This window comes from Erpetoichthys calabaricus, chromosome 1, assembly GCF_900747795.2.
Source record: "Erpetoichthys calabaricus chromosome 1, fErpCal1.3, whole genome shotgun sequence".
Classification (NCBI taxonomy): domain Eukaryota; kingdom Metazoa; phylum Chordata; class Cladistia; order Polypteriformes; family Polypteridae; genus Erpetoichthys; species Erpetoichthys calabaricus.
This window is the reverse complement of record NC_041394.2, coordinates 338,132,566-338,159,022: the sequence shown is the minus strand read 5'-3', so window position 1 is coordinate 338,159,022 and position 26,457 is coordinate 338,132,566. Positions and strand designations below refer to the sequence as shown.

General features: G+C 38.2%; 1 protein-coding gene across 2 annotated transcripts; it reads left to right on the top strand.

Moving 5' to 3' along the window:
* The first annotated feature begins 840 nt into the window (after nucleotides 1-840).
* On the top strand, nucleotides 841-26,457 carry LOC114667018 (zinc finger protein OZF). Of its 2 annotated transcripts, XM_028822092.2 has the most exons (3): nucleotides 841-1,210; nucleotides 2,597-4,727; nucleotides 23,124-23,242. In XM_028822092.2, the coding sequence occupies exons 1-2, from the start codon at nucleotides 874-876 to the stop codon at nucleotides 4,723-4,725; spliced, it is 2,466 nt and encodes an 821-aa protein (XP_028677925.1). In that variant the 5' UTR covers nucleotides 841-873; the 3' UTR covers nucleotides 4,726-4,727; nucleotides 23,124-23,242. The 2 variants fall into 2 exon arrangements, with proteins under 2 accessions (XP_028677925.1, XP_028677935.1); XM_028822102.2 differs by lacking the exon at nucleotides 2,597-4,727 and having other exon boundaries at nucleotides 23,124-26,457.

Sequence of the window (26,457 nt, the reverse complement as noted above, 5' to 3'; positions counted from 1 at the left end):
CTTTTTTTAAGCCACAGTCGGGATGTTTTAGTGATTTAGGGTGCAACATTGTGCTGAACATCTCAATAAAATGCAGTTCAGTTCACTAAAGCACTCATCATTATGTGTATCTAATTATCTTGAGCTCCATTACATTGGCAGCAAACCCTCATGTTGTATGCGAGCATTCCAACAAGTAACCTACTGGCTTAACTGAGTTCAGACCCTTTAATTATCCAGAATGTCATCTAATTGCTTCATATGTAAAATGTAAAAATCTTTTTGTTGCTCAGTATTTAAACTTGTAAGGAAGAGTTCTCACTCCACTTTCTGTCCTTTTCTTCATTGCTTCTTTGATTTTATCACACTGATCAGTCCTGTTATAGCCTGTATTGTACTTTTTACTCCATAAAGAACCTTTTGGCCACTTCTGCTGTTAATGATGCCATCTACAGAAAGGAATGGCTATTTCCACATTTTAAATTTGTCATTATACATCCTATGTTCCTACTTTGTTTCCATTAAGTGATCATAAAAATTCAGTAATCGCAAGTTAAGTTAAACTAGTACATGGTGACCTGCGTACAACACTTTTAAACATAATATGTATGAGCCATGTACTGTATACTGTTGGATCACAACTCTTGGTGGGGGTCCTCCTTAAGCCTTTTGAACCTTCATGCCACACTTTAATTTGTTTTACACCCAATAATTTGATACAAAGAGTACTATCAACATGCTGCACTTTTATAAAGTGTTTGACTTGATGTTAAACTTAACTGGTGTTTAAAAAGTAGATCTATTTTTAGATCTAGTTGGAGCAGTTGTAATATGATTGATTCCTGTTCTTTCAACAGCAAGGAAGAAGCCACTGTAATTTACTGTAACACCAAGATGGATGTGAAAGAGGAGGCGTACGAGGCTGGAATTAATACCATGGAGGTAACAGCTGTAAATATTAAGGAGGAGGAGCGTGCATGGGAGTCTGTCCATCATGACAAAGAGAGTCGCCTCATTAAAGATGAGGATTGTGAAGTGGCATCATCAGACATTAAAGAAGAAGCAGAGGAGACCTCTGTCAACACTGAGATGCACAAACATAATATTGTGGATCCTGTCAACCTCAAGTTGAGGTCTGAATCACTGCAATCTGATCCAAAGAGCACTAAGGAAATTTCATCTGTTAGAACTTGTGAAGATCCACCTCCACCTACAAATCAATCTGGAGAAAGTAAGTGTGAAATACAAATGTGTTAGTTTTAGCATCTGAGGCCCAGACTTAAGGTCTTAAATATTTTAAGTGAGTTGGAAATGCAGTGAGATTTCATTTTTTATTTTGGAAAGACATTTTAGTTGTTAAGAAGCATTACTGACTTAGCAAGTATATGATAAATTGTTTTTTCTGCACTATAAGATTTTGTGTTTATTAAAGTAACACCACAGATTTATGCATAGAATATCATTTTTAAAGATTTTGTCTCTTACTAGACTGTCCAACAGGTGTTTATGATATTACAGAATGTCTAGCTAGGCTAGGAGTATTCAAACTGTGACTTTGTTAGTTCATGCAGTAATAGAGGGCCATTTTAAAATCTTAGAGTATGAAGGAAAATCAGTGGACACAGAACACACACACAAAAAGAACATGCAGACTTCACACAAAATTTAATCCAAAATCCTGGATCTATGAGGTTGTGTTGCCAACCATGGTGCCATTGTAGCATCAAATGAGAACAAAAAAAAAATTAATTGCAGTAGTCAACAAATGTTTAAATATAAGGAAAAAATGAAAGCTATTTGAAAAGAAATATAGCAGTCCTCACAGTTACTCTGTTCAGCATGAATGCTGTATGAGCTGCTATTTTACAATGTTTAATAACACACAAGCTGTGATACAATGTGACATGAACAGCGCATCTCATTTTTACAGGAGCTTTGAACCACACAGTGGAAAAAATTATGGGATAGCCCTTATCTTGTATGTATGGGCAGGGACATGTGATCATGGGAGGCATGAAAAGAAAAAAAATCTGTTGATAACATAAAATAAATTTGTCCACTGGTTTGTGCTAGAAATTTGTTTTCTGTATGATTCCAATAATTTTGGTAATTTTTATAATCAAAATCACTGAATTTGCACATTTCCTGTTCAAATACAGTGGAGAAACGCGAGGTACGGCAGCGACAAGCAGAGACTCGCCTCACCTCGGACTGCACTCTCCCTCACACACTGGGTTGATGCATGCAATTGGCGGGTGCCTGTTGCTGTCTCTGTTTGTTGCCAATACAATGTTTGCAGAACACGTTTATTATACACCCTGACTTTCCACAGTCTGGCTAATATCTTTAATGAATGTGTGTGACATATTTAGTCTTGCTAATCGTACATAAAACCGCAGCGAAAAGGCATGTGGTGAGGCAAACAGTACTGTGCTGCACCAAAGGGGGTGTATATGAGCCCAACAAGTGCTTGTTGCTGCTGTTCTTCTATGCAGAGGCTTTAGGTGCCAATAAGTTAGTGATATCAGAAAGTCAAGTACACTGCAGTGGTCAGTTTTATTAAATATAAAACTTTTTTTTTTTTTTTTTTTCCCCTGATTGACTGCCAAAATGGAAGGTTATATCTCTAAGCTTAAAAATTTCTCAAAAATGGACTTTAAGTCAAAACAGGAAGTGATAAATAACAGAAGACCAACACCGGAGCTAAAAGGTTTGCTTCAAACTAAGGGACAGAAGGCAAATCGCTCTTTTCAAACCGAATGGTACACCCGCAAAGACTGGCTGTGTGGCTGTCCTACAAGAAACCGCCTTTACTGCTTTCCGTGCCTTTTGTTCTCAACTTGTGACAATGTCTGGACTAACACAGGATATTGTGACATGAAAAATTTACCAAGAAGCCTCTGCAAACATGAAAGATCGACTACTCATATTCAAAGCCAGATTGCTTTAAAAACGTTTGGAACCACGAGGATCGATTTGGCCTTGAATGAACAGCGGAGACTAAATATTAGCATCCACAATGCTAAGGTAAAAGAAAACCGAGAGATTTTAAAAGACCTAATTAATGCAGCCTGCTTCCTAGCCAAACAGGAGCTGACCTTTCATGGTAACGATGAGAGTACAAGCTCTTCTAATCGTGGTAATTATGTAGAGCTATTACATGCTTTTGCTGAGAAAGATGAAAGGTTAGCTAGACATTTGGAGACATCCACTGTGTTTTCTGGGTTGTCAAACAGAATACAGAATGATTTAATTGAAGCAGTCGGTGATGTGATTAGAAATGATATTAAAAAGGAGATTAATGCAGCCCCATTTGTTGCTGTACAAGTGGACGAGACAACAGATGTCACAAACAAAGCCCAGATCTCTGTCATTTTGCGCTATGTGGCTAAAAGTGAAGTGGCCTGTGAAGTGAAGGAGGCGTTTTTGGGATTTGATGATGTGAGTGATGACAGACGAGCCCCTGCTGTAGCCAAATATGTCTTGGGAATGTTGGAGAAATACAACTGTGTTGAAAAGCTAGTAGCTCAGACGTATGACGGAGCTTCTGTGATGGCATCAGAGCTTAATGAGGTGCAGGCCAAAGTTAAAGAAAAGGCACCCACGGCGATGTTTATCCACTGTTACGCACACGAATTGAATGTCGTGCTGTTGCATTCAGCAAAATCCATCCCTGAGTGTAGAACTTTTTTTAAAACAGTTGAGGGACTTGCGTCATTTTTTAGTAACTCCACAACACGCACCCACTTACTGAATAATGTTGTGAAGCGGCGTTTACCAAGAGCAGCGCCCACAAAATGGTGCTCCAACTCTCGGCTGTTGCATACGATAAGCTTGTATCAATCTGATCTGCGTGGTGTATTTCGAATTATGAGTGAAAATCCTGACAGTTGGGATAATGACACTCTAATGATGGCCGCTGGATATGATCAATGGCTGTCAAATGCATCAACGTGCTTTTTAATTATGGCATATGAGGGCATTTTCAGTGACACTGATGCACTTTTTAGAGTACTGCAAAACAAAGTCATGGACAATGTTTATTGTTGTGCGCGAATCCGCGACACAATTGGAGTTGTTGAACGCATGAGACAGGAGTTTGATGCATTCTATGAGCGATTTGAGCAGAAATGCACCACACTTGGCCTGACAGATAGTGGAAGTAAACAGTCTGTCAGAGATAAGAGGAAACAAATGTTTTTTAACATTCTGGACAACATCAGTGTTCAAATGAAAGCTAGGTTTGATCATTTTGGTGAGCTAGCTTTCCTTAATTTGGTCAATTGTACAAAATTTAATGCAATGTCACTACATTTTGATGAAACCAAGCTGCAGAGCCTGTCAAAATATGCAAGGTTCTTTGACTTTGTTAGACTAAAGGCTGATCTCGTCGGACTGTACAGCTCACAGACAGTAAGGAATGAATGTAAATCTCCTGGACAGCTTCTCAGCTTTTTGGTCCAGAAGGATCTAATGCAGACTGTTCCTGAGGCGACAAAGTTACTTCAGCTGGTGCTCACTGTACCAGCTACAACAGTGTCCGTGGAAAGGTCATTCTCTGCACTGAAAAGACTGAAAACATACAGTCAGAATAGGACAGATCCAGGACAACTTTCCTCCTTAGCGATAATCTCCATTGAGGCAGAGAGACTTTTAAAACTAAAAGAAAATAAGGAGGACTTTTACAAGAAAGTGACAGAGATTTTCGTGGAGAAGGATAGGCGCATGGACTTCATTTACAAATAAAGGTAAGACCATAAACAGTTTTCAATTTTTATAAAAAATGGGATCAGACTAAGAAAAAAACAATCCAATATTTAAAAACTAAATTTTGACTTTAAATAAAACATTCTTTTAATTTTCTTGTTATCCTTTTGTTGAATAGTATTTATTAAAATTGATTAAAGCATCATAATTAAAAACTTTTAAAAATAACTAAATATTTCAATTAGTGCTGGCCAGTATGACCAAAATTCTATATCACTGTATTTTTCAAAATTATACCAGTTTCACAGTATTAGATGGTATTTTTTTCCCCATGCATGAGTGGATGTTAACCACATTTTCCACTGAAATTACTGTCTAAGAATAACCTATTCCACTGTCATGAGAAATGTACATTGTACAAAACAACATTTTAATGTGCAACCAAGTATTAATACAGGTTTGCATGGCCCCATAAAGTGATAGTTTTCAAGGGGGTGGCACTAATGAAGAGAAGGAATCACATCACATTGCATGACAGATGCAGTCAAAATATAGAGCCTTTTTTATTGAACAAAGTTTGCAAACAACTTAAAATTTTGACAACAAATTTTCAACCATCCATAGAGGCATTTAGACTTAGTAAAATATCCAGAGGTGCTTGTCAAAATTTGTATTGTACTGAACATGTCTTAGAAAAGGAATAAATAGTAAATATTTTTTGCAAACCAACTACACTTTGTTAATGTTAACAATCTATGTCCACTGACACGTTAAAGTGACTTTTTAAACAACTTTGCCATCATTAAACTACATTTTATTTAAGCAAATAATAACAATACAATAAATAATAGTGCAACTTCCAGTAATAATACTATTACTTCCAAGACTTCAAAGCCCAGGTGCATTACACAGTATTCACCAAATTAAAATAAAATAAAACAATTGAAACTTGGTGATGACATCTTTACCAACTGAATCATCATTAAGGCAAACTGCATTAATATGGGCCTTGCTTCAAGCTAAGCTATATACATAAATAATAAAACTGCATATTGCATTTATAATGCTATTTGTGGTATAGCCCTACGGAATCGTATTAGGGCCACAGTGAAGAAAAAAAAAAAATACGGACACAGTGAAGAAAAAAAAACTATATGTCGAGATTAAAGTCGACATTCCCACTTTAATGACAAAATAAACTATGAGAATAAAGTAGAATGTCGTAAACTAAACTTCAACCTAAAATCAATGTTTAATTTACTAGATTTTCTCAAACCCTGTCATAAGTTAATGTAGCACATTAAATGCTTCGTGTTAAGTGTTCCCCAAACCAGTTGTTAATCGCTACACATTTCTTAAACTGACTTCCTCTGCACTAAGAGGTAGCGATCGCCGCACAGAATCCATTCACTTCATGATATTCCTGCTCTCTGAAAATGTAGAATGCTAAGATAAATTTTCATGATGAAATGCATTAAAGCAGGTATTAAACATGCACGGTAGTGCTGCTCCCTCGCAGTAAGGGGTCCCCAGGTGTACATTCAGCGTAGAGAACTTTATGGCAGGTGTGACGAGGCTTCAAAAAACTGGATGTATGGATGGGTATCGCACAGGTTTAACTTAAATATTGGGTTTGTGATCTGGTGGTCGGAGACACGAACACAGAATTCAATGGATGTTCTTCTGAGCGGGCATTCTTTAGTGCAAGTGTGCTGTCTCTGTCTGACGTACCAAACCCCCAGTTCCTATCCTTCCTTTTTCTTTCTCTACATAACCAATCACCACTCGATAAACATCGTTGTGAAATTAAACCTAGTTATAAACTTAGACCACGGAGTGGTCAGAAATTAAAAAAAATCTTCGTTATACATGTTCAATTATGCCATCCTTTCAGGGTTGCGCCCATCCCAGTAAGCATTGTGTGCGAGGCAGGAGCAAATCCTGAACGTGGCGCCAGCACATTGCAGGTTGAATACGAGCAATACATACACTAGCAGGGTCAATATAGCATAATAAAACCCCACATCCTATATGACTTTGAAAGGAAACTGAAGCACGCCAAGTAAACCCCTGCTTTGAATTTGCAGGTTTATCTGGTGGAACACCCGGGACCCCATTGCTGCAAGGCAGCAGTGCAACCTCCATGCCACCATGCCCCCACATGATTAATACATGCTTTAATGCATTTCATCATGAAAACTATGTCAAGTATTTATCTTGGCATTCTAAATGTTCAGGGAGCAGGAATATCATGAAATTAATGTATTGCAAGCGGAAGTCCGTTTAAGAAGCACGTAGCGATTAATATGGCTCCGGGAACACTTAACACAAAGCATTTAATGTGTTACATAACTTATGAAGGGGTTTTAAGATGAAGTTTAGTTTACGATGATCTACTTTAATAACAAATTACGAGAATAAAGTCAACATCAGAATCAGAATCCGCTTTATTGGCCAAGTATATGTACACATACAAGGAATTGGACTCCGGTTTTACCTAGTATTGTCCCTGATGCTGTGAGATTGACTTAAGTGTTCATGAGAGTGATGGCCTGAGGAATTCTCATCATAAGCGTTGAGATTAAAGTGGAAATGTCGAGAATAAAGTCAACATGTCGTCACACTATTACACAGTACTCAGGTACATTACACAGTATTGAAAAAAATAAGTACAACTTGGCTTGCAGTATTATCCAGTAGTATAGAAACAGTATTCACACATTTGAACATAATGGTCCACATCCGAACTTTTAAATCCAAAGTATCTCCAGACTACAGACGTGACTCCTTTTTCCAGAAAAAGTTCTTCTGTGTCATCATGTTCAACTTTATCGTCTGCTACAGCTTCAGTTTTGGAATGTTCTCTGTCCATTTTCACCGCGGAAAACCTCCTCTGCCGCATGTACTTAGTTGCACGCCTGTTTCGCGGTGTAGCAGTGAAAAAGGTCCCCCTTAAACAGTTTCCCGCAGCGCCATGTTCCGAACGTTGTTTAGGCAGTTTAAACTGGTGTTGTGGTATAAGAAAAATCCATATCGTAACAAAAATAAACTGTTTTCGGTATGAACTGGTATACCGCCCAGCACAAATTTCAATTAAGGTCAAAATTAAGATCTTTTTTTTTTTTTTTTTGTGCCCCACTCAATACTTTCATTTGTATGGAATGAGTATTAACTGTGGAATTTCAACGGTAAACTTAGAACACATGCCGCTATCAATATAACGTTTTCTTAGTCAAGATATATACCTTACCTATGTATGTGTAAAGAATGCTGATGGGATGTGAAACATAACCAGTAGTCAATGTGCAAAGCTACTCTTTTGGGTTCATATATTTGTAAATCTGACTCTGAAGGAGTTAGTGCCTTACCAGCCATGAACCTCACCGCACGTTACTGCGTAAGGGATACTTTCACTTACATATGAAATGTTTTCATGTATGTACAGGATACTTTTGCATATGTACAAGATGTTTTTATGTACGTACAGTACATACGAGGATAAAGTTATATTAAAATAATACAAAAGTGCGCTTCGGGTCTACCTAATTACGCCTTTACCAAGGCTATGGTGCTTCAGTTTGACGTCGCTCCCATCTCTTGTAGTGTGGTGATATAAAAAGCAGATGGGTGGGCTTTTGTTTATTAAAGGAGTGTGGGATGGTTATCTCTCGATGGGTCTAACTGCAGCCTGTAATACATATGATGTACGTCAGGTAATACCCACAACGTTGGTCACGAAATGTCCATTGCTTGCCCCGTTACACTATGGTTAAGGATTAGGGTTGTGGGAGGGTTATCTGACTTGAAAGGTTTACTTTTATACTTTAGGTTTACAGGTATTCATCTGCACACTTGTATGGAGCCCCTGAGGAGATTATGGTGTATTTTTTTTTTCTTCCTGGGAAACAATTTTGTGCATACAACTTACTATCTCATGCTAACCATTTATGTATCTCATGCCCACCCCTTACCATGGCCTGCGTGCCAGGTACTTTAAGATCTCACCAACTAATACTGTGTTTGCGCTGCATGCACTCAGATGAGCATCAAATAACATTGCGTAGTACTGTACATCATTTTCTGGAAACAGGAAATGTTACTAAACAGTTTGATGTTTTCCTTACACAGTTGAATTCCCAGCCACAGGGTATGCACAAATCAGTGTGTTTCTTCGTACCGGTCCCAAGCCCGGATAAATGGGGAGGGTTACGTCAGGAAGGGCATCCGGTGTAAAATTTTGCCAAATCAATATGTGGACAATACAAATTTCCATACCAAATTGGTTGAGCCCCGGGTTAACAACAACTGCCACCAGTACTGTTAGTCAACAGGGTTCTGGCGGAAATTGGGCTACTGTTGGCCAAAGAAGGGGGAGACGTGTCAGGAGGCAGAAGGAGAGGAGGAAGGTAAAGAGAGTGGAACTGAGGGTAGGAACTTTGAATGTTGACAGTATGACTGTTAAGGGGAGAGAGTTAGCCGATGTGATGGAGAGAAGGAAGGTTGATATATTATGCGTGCAAGAGACTAAATGTAAGGGGAGTAAGGCCAGGTGGATCAGAGGTGGATTCAAATTGTTCTATCATGGTGTGGACAGGAGGAGAAATGGAGTAGGGGTTATTCTGGAGGAGCAGTATGTCAAGAATGTTCTGGAGGTGAAAAGAGTGTTACACAGACTGATGATTTTGAAGCTGGAAATTGGAGGTGTGATGATGAATGTTGTTAGTGCATACAGTGCATCTGGAAAGTATTCACAGCGCATCACTTTTTCCACATTTTGTTATGTTAGCCTTATTCCAAAATGGATTAAATTCATTTTTTTCCTCAGAATTCTACATACAACACCCAATAATGACAACATGAAAAAAGTTTACTTGAGGTTTTTGCAAATTTATTAAAAATAAAAAAACTGAGAAATCACATGTACATAAGTATTCACAGCTTTTGCTCAACACTTTGTCGATGCACCTTTGGCAGCAATTACAGCCTCAAGTCTTTTTGAATATGATGCCACAAGCTTGGCACACTTATCCTTGGCCAGTTTCGCCCATTCCTCTTTGCAGCACCTCTCAAGCTCCATCAGGTTGGATGGGAAGCGTCAGTGCGCTTCTCATGGTCTGAGAGTCCTTCAGGTGCCTTTTGGCAAACTCCAGGTTGGCTGCCATGTGCCTTTTACTAAGGAGTGGCATCCGTCTGGCCACTCTACCATACAGGCCTGATTGGTGGATTGCTGCAGAGATGGTTGTCCTTCTGGAAGGTTTTCCTCTCTCCACAGAGGACCTCCGGAGCTCTGACAGAGTGACCATCGGGTTCTTGGTCACCTCCCTGACTAAGGCCCTTCTCCCCCAATCGCTCAGTTTAGATGGCCGGCCAGCTCTAGGAAGAGTCCAGGTGGTTTCGACCTTCTTCCACTTATGGATGATGGAGGCCACTGGGCTCATTGGGACCTTCAAAGCAGCAGAAATTTTTCTGTAACCTTCCCCAGATTTGTGCCTCGTGACAAACCTGTCTCAGAGGTCTACAGACAATTCCTTTGACTTCATGCTTGGTTTGTGCTCTGACAGAACTGTCAACTGTGGGACCTTGTACAGACAGGTGTGTGCCTTTCCAAATCATGTCCAGTCAACTGAGTTTACCACAGGTGGACTCCAATTAAGCTGCAGAAACATCTCAAGGATGATCAGGGGAAACAGGATGCACCTGAGCTCAATTTTGAGCTTCATGGCAAAGGCTGTGAATACTTATGTACATGTGCTTTCTCAATTTTTTTATTTTTAATAAAATTGCAAAAATCTCAAGTAAACTTTTTTCACATTGTCATTTTATGGTGTTGTGTGTAGAATTATGAGGGAAAAAAATGAATTTAATCCATTTTGGAATAAGGCTGTAACATAAAAAAATGTGGAAAAAGTGATGCGCTGTGAATACTTTCTGGATGCACTGTATCCTGATGGTGCTGGCTCTCTAACAATGAAGGAAATAATAAGTAAAATCTCTGCTTATGTAATTGTTTTTTTGGGTTTTTTTTTTTTTGGCCTGAAGTTTTAGGCTTCTTTTCCCAGAAAAATACAAAACACAGTTATTAGTACACAGTGTGGTGTGTTTATTCAAATGTTATAGTTTTAGCAGTAAGGATCCTAATTCAATCCTAATCTTACATGTGCTGTGTGACACGAAGCCATTTGCTTATAACTTGCTTGCTATCCAGGTATGTCGCAAATACAGGAATACATTGAGTGAAGAAGCAGAAATGATCCTTTGGGCATGTAAAAACTGTACTGAGCAAAGGCTGTGAATACTTATGTACATGTGCTTTCTCAATTTTTTTATTTTTAATAAATTTGCAGAAATCTCAAACTTTTTTCACGTTGTCATTATGGGGTGTTGTGTGTAGAATTCTGAGTAAAAAATGAATTTAATCCATTTTGGAATAAGGCTGTAACATAACAAAATGTGGAAAAAGTGATGCACTGTGAATACTTTTCGGATGCACTGTAGATAGATAGATACATCTTTATTGTCATTGTCACTTTTACAAAGGAACAACGAAATTGAAGGTGCAGTCGACTCAGTGTGAGGCATAAAAGTAAAAAAGACAAGAAGAGAGTAAATAATAACAAACCGAATAGTAATAAAAGTACTTTACAAAATATACAAATTACACTTGTTGTTATATATACAAATTGCACTGGTTAAATGTACAAATTGCACTGGTTGACATACCTGTGGAAGCATGGAGGTGTTTAGGAGAGATGGCAGTGGAGTTTTTAACCAGATTGTTTAATGGAATCTTGGAAAGTGAGAGGATGCCTGAGGAGTGGAGAAGTTGTGTACTGGTGCCGATATTTAAGAATAAGGGGGATGTGCAGAACTGTAGTAACTACAGGGGGATAAAATTGATGAGCCACAGCATGGTTTCATGCCAAGAAAGAGCACCACAGATGTGATGTTTGCTCCGAGGGTGTTGATGGAGAAGTATAGAGAAGGCCAGAAGGAGTTGCATTGCGTCTTTGTGGACCTGGAAAAAGCATATGACAGGATGCCTTGAGAGGAGTTGTGGTATTGTATGAGGAAGACGGGAGTGGCAGAGAAGTATGTAAGAGTTGTACAGGATATGTACGAGGTAAGTGTGATGGATGCATTCAAGGTGGAGGTGGGATTACATCAGGGATCGGCTCTGAGCCCTTTATTTGCAATGGTGATGGACAGGTTGACAAACGAGATTAGACTGGAGTCCCCGTGGACTATGATGTTTACTGATGACATTGTGATCTGTAGCAATAGTAGGGAGCAGGTTGAGGAGACCCTGGAGAGGTGGAGATATGCTCTAGAGAGGAGAGGAATGAAGGTCAGTAGGAACAAGACAGAATACATGTGTGTAAATGAGAGGGAGGTGAGTGGAATGGTGAGAATGCAAGAAGTTGAGTTATCGAAGGTGGATGAGTTTAAATACTTAGGATCAACAGTACTGAGTAATGGGGATTGTGGAAGAGAGGTGAAAAAGAGAGTGCAGGCAGGGTGGAAAGGGTGGAGAAGAGTGTCAGGAGTGATTTGTGACAGACAGATATCAGCAAGACTGAAAGGGAAGGTTTACAGGACGGTAGTGAGACCAGCTATGTTTTATGGGTTGGAGATGGTGGCACTGACCAGAAAGCAGGAGACAGTGCTGGAGGTGGCAGAGTTAAAGATGCTAAGATTTGCATTGGGTGTGATGAGGATGGACAGGATTAGAAATGAGTACATTAGAAGGTCAGCTCAAGTTGAATGGTTGGGAAATGAAGTCAGAGAGGCGAGATTGCCTTGGTTTGGACATGTGTAGAGGAGAGATGCTGAGTTTTTTGGGAGAAGGATGCTAAGGATAGAGCTGCCAGACAAAAGAAAAAGACGAAGGCCTAAGAGAAGGTTTATGGATGTGGTGAGAGAGGGCATGCAGGTGATGGGTGTAACAGAGCAAGATGCAGAGGACAGAAAGATATGGAAGATGATGATCCGCTGTGGCAACCCCTAATGGGAGCAGCCAAAATAAGAAGTTGTTAAATTCCATAGAAATAGATTTTGACAAGTTTATAAAAGCAGGCTATGCGTTTAAGCTCAGATCATTGGATCCATGAATCAGCAGCACTTGCACTGTGCTAAGTAAATGACATTAGTTAGCCATCTGCTTACTATCCCGCAGCTTCCTATTTGCACAATTCATGAAAGAAAGCTTTGGGAGTGATGTCAAACTGAAGCACCATAGCCTTGGTAAAGGTGTTATTATGTAGCCCCGAAGCACATGTTAATACCCGATCCGCGTGCCTGCCGATTCGTGAGCGCATGCGTGTTGAAATCTTAACATGCCCTAAAGTGTTCACGCATGCATTAGGCTGGGTTTATATGTGACTCGTGTGCCTGTGGACGCTACTGCTACACAAGAATTGTACTGTTTATAGAGTACTTCCTTGCATACTTTTTTGTAAATCTGGAAGATTCCTCCAGGTGGCAGGGCGAGATATCATCACGGTGAGAAAACGTTCAGTTTTGCAGTATTGTGAATTGCTGAAACACCTATTTAATTCCGAGGACACCTTGCCACAAAATCTCTGAAAATGATGGATGTTTAATGATTAAATCCAGAAATCCGGGGATGAGCCCATTTCAGCTACCATTGGGCACGAGGCAAAAAACATTCCCTTTACTGGGCATCGGCTCATCACAAAGTGAACACAGGCACACACATACACTAGTGTCATTTTACCGTCGCCAAATCCCTAAGCCTTCATATCTTTCGAAGGAAAGCGAAGCAAACTGGAAAATCACCAGGAAAACATGCAAACTCCAGGTAGGGAACACAAGGGATGTGACTTTCTGCGAGACAGCAATGCTACCGCTCTGCCACCGTGCCGCCACAACATGTGTAATTATTATCAGTATTCATTATTTAAGTGACATGACGACTTATCTGTAAAATGTAATATACTGTATATACTTCAATGCATTTCATCATAAAAGTGATATCAAGCGTAAATCCAAAGATTCTAAATATGCAGAGAGCTGGAATATCATAAATGTAATGTGTTCTGTGTGGCAATTGCTGCTGTCAGTTCAGGAAGAAGCCCCAGGAACACGTAGCAATTAACAACTGGGTCGGTTTTAAGATGTTTACGACGGTGTACTTTAGTGATAAAGTAAACTATGAGGTAAAAGTGAACATTTCCAGATTAAAGCTGAAATTTCCACTTTAATCACAAAAGACATTTTCACTGTGTCCTTAATTTTTTTTTTCTCTGTGGCTCGAATACACTGCTGTACATTCTGATATGCTGTAGTGAAGATGCAAATAAACAAACTACGGCACAGAAGATGGTATGTGAGACCTTTAGAATGTATCGTGTCATTACGATTGGGAATATGCGATGCTTAAATATAAAAACACCATGAATGCATTTGTATGTCTGCATTTTGCTTCACCACATCGAACCATTTGGCAAAAATCGAAGCAGACACATCGATTCGTAGGATCCTCAAAGTGGCTTTCTGTCACTTGCAGATAATAAAAACAGTCTCTGCTATCACGTTCCACTTGATCACGTTGTGTCCCCCGACTTTTTGCTGGTAATGCAACTCGCACATGCGTCGCGTTAATTTCTAGGACGTGCTCAGAGGACGTGACAAATAAATGCTAGGAATGCGTGGCAACCATGATGCATACGCTGTCTGAGTGCAACGCTTGCGTAGCAGTAGTGCCCGCTGGAGCATGTGTCACGTCACGTGAAGTATAAACCCTGCCCAAAGTGTGCAATGATACACACATCTGGCCAGCAACAGACCAAGTAGAGACATGCTCCGCATGCACTTAATGGACAAAAAGAAAAAATCCACTTGACGGCACGGCACAAAATATACAAACCAGCCTTCGTGGTGTCCTGCAATGTTTGAGGTTTTGCCATAGGCACTGAAGTCCAAGGTTCGAACCATGTAAGGGGAAGCATAGTTGTGTACATCTGGTGAGCCCCAATTAGGGTGAGACACATATGGTGTGCTCATTGTATTATTTGACAGGTGTTCTGTGTGTGTGTATGTTTATGTATGTATGTATGTATGTGTATATATGTATGACACAGACTTAATTATCATTATTTGTAGCTTTTTTTTAACATTACCTATACAGTATACATTGTGTTACAATCTCTGTATATCGGAACTTCTTCTGTGATATGCTCAGTTGCATTTACTTACATGCAGACATCTTCATTTTTCTCTCCTGCCTTAGTTTTGTTTTAAGCTAAAATTAAGTCTTGGCTCTTTCAAAATCTGACAATAAAGCACAGTAACTTAAGAAAATAAATGTTATTTTGCAACATGGAACAACATCCCTGTTTCGTGATTACTGATAAACTGATGTGCCTCAGTCACTGTGCTTGTGAGGATTTGCACACTGAGGCTTTCCTCTCTAAAAATTTAAAAAAGCCAATGTTAGTTACTGGACAAAATAAACAAACAGATGACAGTATTCAAGCCAGGAAAATATTACAGGTCAAGTAGTAAATATGGGGAGTCTTTGCAGGAATTGTGCACTATTTACGTCTAAAACTGAAAGCCTCAGTTGCCTTATCTCTAGAAATAGCACATCTAAGATGAACTGCACATCATCTCGTATTGGGAATCTTAAAAGCAGGACATCCAGTTGTGTTTCAGAGTTCGGGATCATTGTTCAGCCACATGGAAGACGGGTTATCACTGGGTATCCTGTAGGGTCAAGAATAAAAAGTGGCCCGCCTCCACCGAGATGACTCCTGTCTCTTCTGCCACTGGACAAGCGGCTGCGGTTCTGTTGTCTGCCTTGTTTTCTTGCTGTCTGACCCCTGGAAACCACTTTTGTGGGGTCATTTAAAGGGCTGCGTGTATGAGACAAATCTGTAGTCTTTTTAAATTAACTGAAGTTGAACATTGAAAATGCAATAAAGAGAATCAATCCCATGATGTTGCAAAGAGTATACATGAACAGACTGAAATGGGCACAGAGATATATTAATGCACAAGGAGATCACTTTCAGCATCTTCTGTAAATGTGAGTACCACGCAATGCAGTGGTCTCAGTGGAGGCTGGCCACTTTTTTGTGGGCCACCCTGTACAATAAAGGGGCATTGTTTTTCTAACTGCAGCAATAAGAACTAAGTTATTACTAATGGGCAAGCCCTCTCCATTATATATCAGTTAAATGTATGTGTATGTACTTCCCCTAAATCAACAGCTTAAATGATAAGCTAATGACATCTGACAATAGCAGGTGCTCAGCCCAGTCAATGTGCCACTTCAGAGGCACACCACACTTCACTGATGGCTTTGCATATACATTTTAAAATTGCCAAGTCTGTGCCATAGCCATTTTTTCTACCAAACAAGGTTAAAGAAATCCATTTAAAAATTTATGAATAAATAGTACCCAACTAATAAATTAGTAAGTATGACATCAATATATCCCCAAAATGTAGTTTTTGTGCAAATGAAGATGAATCCCCTCTCACATTTCTTTTACTTCTGCTCCTATTCTAAAATGTTTTAGAAAGATTTCTTTCTGTTACTGTCTTGAATGACAAAAAAATTACCACTGTCTCTTTAATTATTGTTCTTTTTCTGTATACAATTTTGAAGACAAAACGTTAGAAAATATAGTAACTGTGGTTTCCTTGCTTGGTGAATATCATATACATAAGTGTAAAGTTCAGAATGTTAGACCCTCTATTACATCTTTCTGTGTGGACATTAATGTGCTAGAAATAGCTTTAAAAATAGAAAAAACACTAAAGCAATTAAAACGTGTAAAATTCTGAGCTGGTTTATTAACAATTTGTAATGCTATTAAGTGCATCCTTCTTTCTTGTAGTAATTTAGCTGTTGTTACTGTTGTATGTAATTAGCCTTCATCATTATATATTTGTTAATTATATTATGGATAAACTCTTGTATTGTGTAAAGTGTGCCCTCCAAAGCCATCCTGTCGAGTGTCAGTCATGCGCTCCTAATTCGACACCTAAATTAAATTGTTTTGCTTAATTACCATTCAGTTCACTCTTTTTAAGATCAAAAAATGTGGACAAATGTTTAAAAAAACATGCCAGGAAGTGATAATGGGGTGTTACGAAAAGAATGACATACATCAATTAATTTGTTAAGCCTAATATGGAAAATACTGTGACTTTTATCTTTAAACCACGAGATTCCAAAGATCATATTGCAACTGAAAATGAAAATCCTTATTGCCTTTTTTATTAATACCGTGTACTTATAAAAAGCTGTACGTATCCATTATAAAGTTCACAGTTCGCTCACTCTTCATTCGAATGGAGTTAAATTTTTCAGGTGATAAATATTCTTGCAAGACGTAATAAAATTGAAAAGTTCCCATCTTTTCCAGTAAGAAGTCCATTTTTTTGATGGAGATAAATTGCAATACAAAAATGACTCACAAGTACAATTTGAATCTGACGAGTGATGTGTGTTGTAAAACATTAGACATGCGCAGTACAAATTGGGCAGTGTTGTGAAAATAATTTTATTAAGCAAAGAGCACACAGATGGGAACTCATGTCGCAAAATAAAAAAAAAAATGCAGATCGGGCACTGTCGTAACAGTAAATTTCTGCACGTGTGCGCAGCACGCTCAGTCCTTCTATGCAAGTGCACACGGATCAGGCAGGCACTGCAGATTGGGTAGTGACATGCACTTTTGTAATTTTTTTAATCTATCTCTTATGTACATGAAAAGATTTTGTACATGCGTAAATGTATCCTGTATGTACCTGAAAACATCTTGTACGTACGAGATAAGGGCTATCCCAATTTTTTTTTCACTGTGCGGTACAGAGCTTCCATACATTTTTCCCCAGAACATGATTTAAAAAAACAAAAAAAACTGCTTGTCCTAGAAAGAAGAGGTGGGATTAAGTGAAAACTAGAAATGGTATAGGGCAGCGTTTCTCAACCTTTAAGTATTTGCGACCTGAGTTTTCATAACAGATTTAATCGCGCCCCCCTAAGGTTTTTTTGAAAGGAGCCCACTAATACGAATTTGTTCTTTTTTAATTAATGATATATCATAGATGCATATTTTATTATACCTACTTAACTTTTATCGACATTTATCTAACTCTTTATTTTTCTAGTATCAGAATGTAGTTTAAGTTAAGTTTTGGTTTCAATTGATGTATTTTTCATATTTTCGATTGTTTTCTTTTTTTCACATCTTCGCGCCCCCTTTTTTTTTTTTTTTTTTTTTACTTCACACCCCACAGTTTGAGAACCACTGGTATAGGGTATGTTTTGTGAATTCAGAGATGTGGATAAATGTAAAATATGACCCTACCTGAACATAAAAATTATTAGAGAACATAGCACAATGAGGTTAATTTGAAATTGTACTTGGTGTAAATTCTTTGAGTCTTCTATTAATTTTATCACTATGTATAAGGAGGCAGTTAATCTTTTAATAGGTGAGTTATATAGCACCTGGAGTGTGTAGCATTCAAGTTCAAAGGTACTTCTTAAGTTGTATAAGACAGTCGTGAGTCCAAGTTTAAAGATGAGTGAACTTCTTGACCTGAAATATTGAGGGAAGTTGAGTGATTTTAGACTGAGCCAATGAAGATTAAGAGAAGATGTGAACAGGAGAACAAGTCAAATTAAATAAAATAGGGACATGAATTTGTGCACAGATGAAGTATTTCATTTGTTACTGACTTGACATTGTCATGATCTGTTTATGTCAATCAAATTGTAATGGCTGTGATACCTGTATGCTTAATGTAATTTAGGTGTTCATGCATTTCAATATTGTTAGGTTTAGCAATTTACCATTGTTGTATTAAAGTCTTTTCTCTGCACAAACATATTGGATTCTGGAAAAACTCCTCATAAGACTTGTCTCTTGTAATTCAAAAAGATAATCCCCAGTAACTTCAATGGGAAAAAATACATTCCTAAGTCCTATATTATTGATATTTCATTTTTGTGTAAGGAAAAAATGGCTAACATTAAAATGATCACTTAAGTAGTTACTAGTAGTTATCAAAACCCACTTGAAAGTGGCCTTTTCTCTTTATTAATGACTTAATTATAAAGATTTTTCCAATGTTCCCAAGTAAACTTTCTCATCGCTTCCGTACTACACAGCATACCGTTAAATTGCCATTGTTTATATGTGTGCAGTGTTTTTACTTTAAACGAAAAGCAAGAACCAAATGGTAACTGTATGGTCAAGAAAGAGGGGAAAAATGCCATCAGTATCACAGTTGGCGAACAAATTGGAAAATAGGTGTGGGGTGGTTGGTTATTGCTCTGGAAAAAAAGAATAGTATGGTATCATGTTAAACCCGGAGTAGAATAAAACTGTGCCAAAGTGTCACATTGACTCATGTAAGGAAAAACTGCCTACTCTGTAACAACATCAATTCAAGCCTGTGACACACCCACTCAGGATGCAAGATTGCCCCGACACAGGGACATTTCAGTTGGTGGCACAATCGGGTCCAAACAAAGCTAGTCAACTTTCTGAAGAGTTGCATGATGTGAACAAATAACACCTTCGATCTAGCAAAACCCAAATACATACGGTATAATTCATCAAGCCAGGTGGGAACGTATAAGAGAATGCGTTAGGAAAACCCACATCCATAGTCAACTCTGGCAAGGCGTGGGAAATGTGCTCAGATCTCGGCGGGCAGTTGGTTTTTTTTTCCCAACCAAAATCACTGAAACCACCCTGCGACCAGGGTGCAGGGGGTTTGTCAGCACAGCAACCATCTAACATCTTTGCAGTGCTGGCAAGACTGGGTCTAAAATAAGTGAGATTACTAGAGAGCTAGCAGACAAGTCAGAGTATGCAAGCTAATGGTTGTGGGTATGGAGAAAGAACAGAGTTTAGGGGTCAACACCCCTTTAAAGGCAGCTGTGGAAAATGTTGGGGAGATGTTTCTATTGAACCCTGTTCCTTTGGTGGGAAATTTGCCGTGTTTGTTCACTACAACATCAGTAAATAGTGAATCCCAGCTGATAACCCTACAGCTTGACCCATGTGTACTGGTGGAGGTGTGGTAGCCAAGAATACCAAAGCAGGAACGAGTACCTGTATAATGAGCTAACTGCAAATGTACTGCCTTGTAACACAAGAAAAACACTAAATGAAATTCCTCATAAGCACAACAACTTATGATACAAACCTGGAAATCTCAAAGAAAACCCATAATTGTTAATGTGTTCTAGTTAATTAAGCTATTATTTCATAGTGGGCTCACTAGTAGGTCTGACACTGACATGTATCTGTAACCTTACAACTTTTTGTACCACTTGCTCTCCATGTCTATTCCGCTTGTTGTTAACTTCTCTGGTGTGGGTAGAAACTTTAGCTCATGCAGGAGGTTGAAACATAGCAGCCAGATACAGTGGGACTCTCTCTCTGTTTTTCCAACTAGAGAGGCCATACTTGTGTGGGGATTCGCATGACCTCAGCTGGGTGCCTATGGTTTAAGTTTGCTGAAATGAATGAAAAAGTCACTTCAACAAGACTTAGTTGTGCTCTTTGCAACTCTTCATGAAGGACGTGATTGGAAAGAATGAGCTCTCTGTTCTGAGTGTGAGTGGTGAAATGTTGTATTTTTGTGCTCATCATGGATTGTCTATAACAAACACCATGTTTGAGCATACCTGCACCAGAACACCTTGGGTAAAGGTGAGGGATTGACTGTAGGAGTGTTTACTCGGAGGCCACATGTTCTACACATTCAGGTAAAGTAAGGAGCTTATCTGTAAGTTGATCACAACTTGGTGTTCAACAAACTCATTCAGATGACCCAAATAGGTAGTGAAAGCCACTGTTCAACATTAATGCAACTCTTACGGAGCTTCTTCTATATCACAGCAGGCGTGAGGCATGTAGAGTCTGAATAGACTGTGTTTAAGACCTCAGTAGTGAAAACCACTGCAAGAATCTTGGCGAAACACTTGTTGTCGATCATGATAGCAGCTCTTAGACACTCCTTGTGTCCTCTAGTGTAAGAGAAACCATGAAGATTGGGAGGGAAAAAAAAAATTTTCATGAAATGTTATCAAGACAATCTCCTAATGTGACTGAAATGAACCAAAAGGTGGCAGTCACCTGCCATTTATTAATGAAAACCTACCAAAATAATGCATTACAAAGACTTGTGCTAATGGCAGATTTAGGAACTTTGTTCAATTTATTTCTGTTATTTTTATTTTTTGTTTTGTATAGTGCTTATTATTACTTGGAGTGCTTAGAGGTTCCAGTTATAATTCTGACAGAAATCGTTAAACAAGACAGCATTTATATTCATGGATACACAAATTAGATTAAACGAGGAATTTAACGGCAAATTTCAACTTAACATAATTTATGTGTACCATCATAACATAACATTTTAATGATGAACGTAAATGTCATTGGTGCATCAAAAAGCTGAATGGTCTTGGTTTCTCCTGCCACTGCCTATTCAGAGAAATATAATTTTGAATAATATTATAAGAGTACTAGCAAAATACCCGCGCTTCACAGCGAAGTAGTGTGTTAAAGAGGTTATGTAAACATATATATATACATAAACATATATATATATATATATATATATATATATATATATATATACATATCTACATATATATACACATCCACATATATACACACATATCAACATAAATATATACATATACATATTTGCATATATATATATATATATATATATATATATATATATATATATATATATATATATATATATAAATCACCGCGAAGTACTGCTTTTAAATTTTTATTAAGAACAAACGAAAACCTTTTTAAATTGAGGGAAAATATACCAATAACAATTTGTTAAGGATCTGTTTTTTTGTTAAGCTGCCTTTACACAGCCTCTCCGCTGTTTTATAAATGAACGCCATATAAGGCCGTCCTTTCTCCTAGCTTAGCGGTTCTGTATTCTTTTATTGTTCGTTTATAAAGATTGTTATAGTTATTGTGTAGCTATTTGAGACTCACTGTTCTGTTCAGGTACCCATTTGCTTTATGTAGTCTGCAGATTCTCAGCTATTTTTTGTTTGTTTATTACGATTATAGTTATTTATTGATTCCCTTCTTTAGCTGACTGCCTGCTCATATAAGGCGCTCTGCTGTTTTTGTGTGAAGCAGCCTTAGCACTGCTTTTCCGCTGTTTTATAAACGAACGCCATATAAGGTCTTCCTTTTTCCTTGCTTTGCCAAGGAAGGAGCCTTTTTATTTAATCCACGGGTTCTTCGCTTTTTTTTTTTTCTTCTTTTTTTACGATTGTTATAGTTCTGTTTGTATACCACGTTGTCCGTTCAGCACTCCCGTTGTAATATGACCAAGCCGTGCAAGCTTACTATTAAGAATGCAACGTATAGTTGTACAGGAGAAAAGCAATCTTGCCTCATATCAATGGCAACCTTTTGTAGGTCTATGAACTTAATTTAAACTTTAGGTTTACAAGGTGCTTTGTTTCCGAAGTACCTGCATTCATGAATATGTCTGTATGCGTCAGTTGCTCAAATCCCCGCGCTTCGCACCGGCGAAGTACTGCTTTTAAATTTTTATTAAGAAGAAAAGAAAACCTTGTTTATACCTCGTGTCTTCTCATTAAACTTGTATCTCGTGAATATGGTATTGCAAACGGCAGCAGGAGCGTTTCTCGTTAAACTTGTATCTCGCGAATATGGTATTGCAAACGGCAGCGGTAGCGTTTCTATAAACTTAATTTAAACTTACGTTTTACACCGTGCTTTGTTTCCGCAGTATCGAAGTGATCACTCGTGCTGCATTCAGTCAGTTCACGTGAGCCGCTCTCTTGTGCCTTCTCAATTGTGTAATGAATGTTTTCTTCAGCACTCTTTGGGGCTCTTCCTTGTTTTCAGTTCAAGTGATTACGTAGGAGGCGTGATGACTCGGTACGCGACTCCGCCTCCTCCATTACAGTATATGGACAAAAAAGAGTTCCAGTTATGACCATTACGTGTAGAATTTCGAAATAAAACCTGCCTAACTTTTGTAAGTAAGCTGTAAGGAATGAGCCTGCCAAATTTCAGCCTTCCACCTACACGGGAAGTTGGAGAATTAGTGATGAGTGAGTGAGTCAGTGAGGGCTTTGCCTTTTATTAGTATAGATGATGACCTATAATGTAGTTAATAAAATGTTACCAATAATCTTTTAAGTTGGTCTATCACACACAATCTGTTTAGTATGCTATTTCAGCTTCTTGGCTACAGTGATTGCATTCATGTGGTGAGTAGTTTAAAATGCAGGAGGCAAAATTTAATAAGTTATGTATATTTATGTGTGCATTTTTAATGCTGTAACTTGAAGTCAATACAAGAAAAAATTGTAAAAAAGCTTTTTTATTATTATTATTTTTTTATTCTTTTTAAACTTCATACAGGAGAAAATCGTCACTGCTGCTTTGAATGTGGAAAACAATTCTGTCACAGGAGTGCTCTTCAGAGACACAATAGAATTCACACCGGAGAAAAGCCGTATTGCTGTAACGAATGTGGCAAACAATTTTCACTGAAGAGCAGCCTTCTGGCACACACAAGAACTCACACAGGAGAGAAGCCGTATTGCTGTAGTGAATGTGGTAAACGATTTTCAAATCTGAGCCAACTACAGAGCCACAAAAGAACTCACACTGGAGAGAAGCCATACTGCTGTTCTGAATGTGGTAAACGATTTTCACAAAGCAGCCATCTTCAGAGTCACAAAAAAATTCACATTGGAGAGAAGCCGTACTTCTGTTCTGAATGCGGCAAACGGTTTTTGAAAGTGGGCAATCTTCAGAGCCACAAAAAAGTTCACACAGGGGAAAAGCCATATGGCTGTTTGGAATGTGGGAGACGATTTTTGAAAATGAGCAATCTTAAGAGCCACACAAGAATTCACACGGGAGAGAAGCCATTTTGTTGTTCTGAATGCGGCAAACAATTTTCTCATATGATCAGTCTTAAGAGACACACTATAGTTCACACAGGAGAAAAGCCGTATTGCTGTTTAGAATGTGGCAAACAATTTTCATGGAAAAAGATTCTATTGGCCCACACAAGAATTCACACAGGAGAAAAGCCATTTTCCTGTTGTGAATGTGGCAAACAGTTTTCGCACAGGAGTGGCCTTTGGAGCCACAAAAGAATTCATATGGGAGAGAAGCCATATTGCTGTTCTGAATGTGGCAAACAGTTTTCTCAAAGTAGCCATCTTCAGAGTCACAAACAAATTCATACAGGAGAGAAGCCATATAGCTGTTCTGAGTGTGGCAAGCAGTTTTTGAAAATGAGCAGTCTTCAAAGCCACAAAATAATTCACATTGGTCCCACTACTATAGAACTGACAAGTCAACACAACAGTACTGTGAGTAAGAAAATGAGAGCAGGAGACACAATCCAGTGGTCAGTTGAAGACAAAGAGGAGATCATGTACTGCTACTTCTATGCAACTGATCCCAAGTTCCCAACTAAAGGATATGCCAGGAGGGCTCGTGAAAAACTGCAGTACAGAAATATAATTTTGATTTCCAAATTGGATAAGGTGACAGATGCAAATTTAAGATCCCTAATTGGAATAATTAAAGAAAGAAAACAAATAAGTCATGAGAAATTAGAATACCTCCAAAGAACAGCAAAAGAAGACATAATACAAGAAACAAAGCAGCATTTACAACATGAACACACTGGTAGCCAAATTGAGTAAAAGGGAAGACAGATTTGAAGACAAATTCAGAACTCAACATCCAAACATGAATTGACTGATAAGTGATTATCAGCCAGAAGTGGAATGTTCTTAAAAGCAATGGATTCTTACAGTGAAATACCAACAATAATGAGGAGTTAAAGAAATTGAGTAACGTACATTAGATTGTAAGTAACAACGAAAGTTTAAACTCCAGCGTAACCACCCAAAAGCACAAGAGCTGATCAACCCAAACAAGCGGAGCATCCAGAATTAGAAAACAAAAACAACAAAAAAGGAGAAAATCTACAGTCATCCAGATCCAAAAGAAAACAAAACAAGCAAAAAGAGCAACCCAGCAAGAGCAGAAATGACAACATTGTTAAAAGACAAAGAAGCCCAAGAAATGAAAGAAGAGCTCTTGGACTTAATCATCAAATAAGAATACAAAAGTTGATGGAAAAGACAAGTGACCAGGGCTGACGTTTGAGTACTGCAAGTAATGTGAATAAGGCACAACCAGCACTATGCAATGAATTAACAACAAAGCATGATTAAGTAGTGAACAGAAAACAAAGAAGAACATAAAGTTAAGAAAACATTAACAAATGTACACTCCACCCTAGATGAAACTGATTGAAGAAAAGAAAAAACAACCTGTTGGAAGTGGTGGCATTAATGAAGGTATATATGAAAGGAGTGAAATCACAAAGTTCCAGGAAAAATACAACGGTTAAAGTAACAAATGTGTATTAACACATGAACTTCACCATATCAAACAAGAAACTTACACTTTGGGCTTCTGTCTGAATTCTATTAGAATTTAAACAGAATTCCTATGAAAGGGTGCAAAACAGACTATTTAGAGGCAATCCAAAGAAGTCCTATGGAAGTTAATTAACTTCACCACTAGACAAAAAAGACAGTGAAACATTTTGGAGAAAAAATTAAGACAATGCTCAAGAACACAATAAAGGAGCAACATGGATAAGCAAATTATAGAACAAAAAACACCCAAATGAAAGAAATGAAATGGCATGCAGTAAAGCCGAAGAAACTGAAAACAAACTCAGAATGGCTCCTAACTGGAGTGCACCCTGTGCAGATGTCATACCCAACTTCTGACATGAGAAGCTAAAATTGCAGTGTCAGGATATGACTCGAGTATAAAAGTAAGTTAATGGAGCAACAACAGACAACACAACAATGGCTTGCTACAGGAAAAATCTTCATGTTATCTAACTCGGATATAATCTCCCCTTTGTCTTCCTCTCCCCTGTACATAAGTTCTTTAAAGCAAAAGATATTGGTAGAATTCTAAACACCCGGATCAAAATACTTTATGTGCAACAGTACAAAAGGAAAGTAAAGCAAAGTCATATGGAAGAAAAGACCAGCTTTTATAAAGTTATGCAAGAAAGGCAGAAACTGCAATGTGGCCTGGATGGACTATAAAAAAAAAAAAGATCTGTAGTAGTGTATCAGACTCCTTGATACACAAATTCTTACAATTATACGTAAACAACTTTTTATGAATTTCAAGACTAATGCTATGTAATTTCAAACCTATCTGCAGTTTCACCAAATATAACAATAAGGGGGAAACATTCCAAGGAGACTTGCAGTCACTGCACTTGTTCTGTCTGGCATCAAACCCACTAAGTGCCCTCCTTCAATAACGCTGGTCATGGGTGGTTCAACATCTTCACTAAATATCAACTGAATTGTTAAATTGTCACTCTATTGTTCTTTAGGGATACCTTGAGGCTACAACTCCAGCAACCGGCACCTAGAAGAACAGCTGCACTTGGTTACAGAATATTTGAACAACAGCTAAATGACATTTGGAGTTGACCGATATGCCAGACTGACCTTCACAAATTGGAAATTAACATCAATTAAAAATATTGACCTCAATCATAACTTTATCAGAAAATTGGAGCCAGAAGAACCTTTTAACACTTGGGAGATTAATGAAGGAGCAGATCTAAACCTTAAGACACTAAGGCAGACTGTTGGCAAAGAGTACATCTGTAGAGTGATTTTTAAAA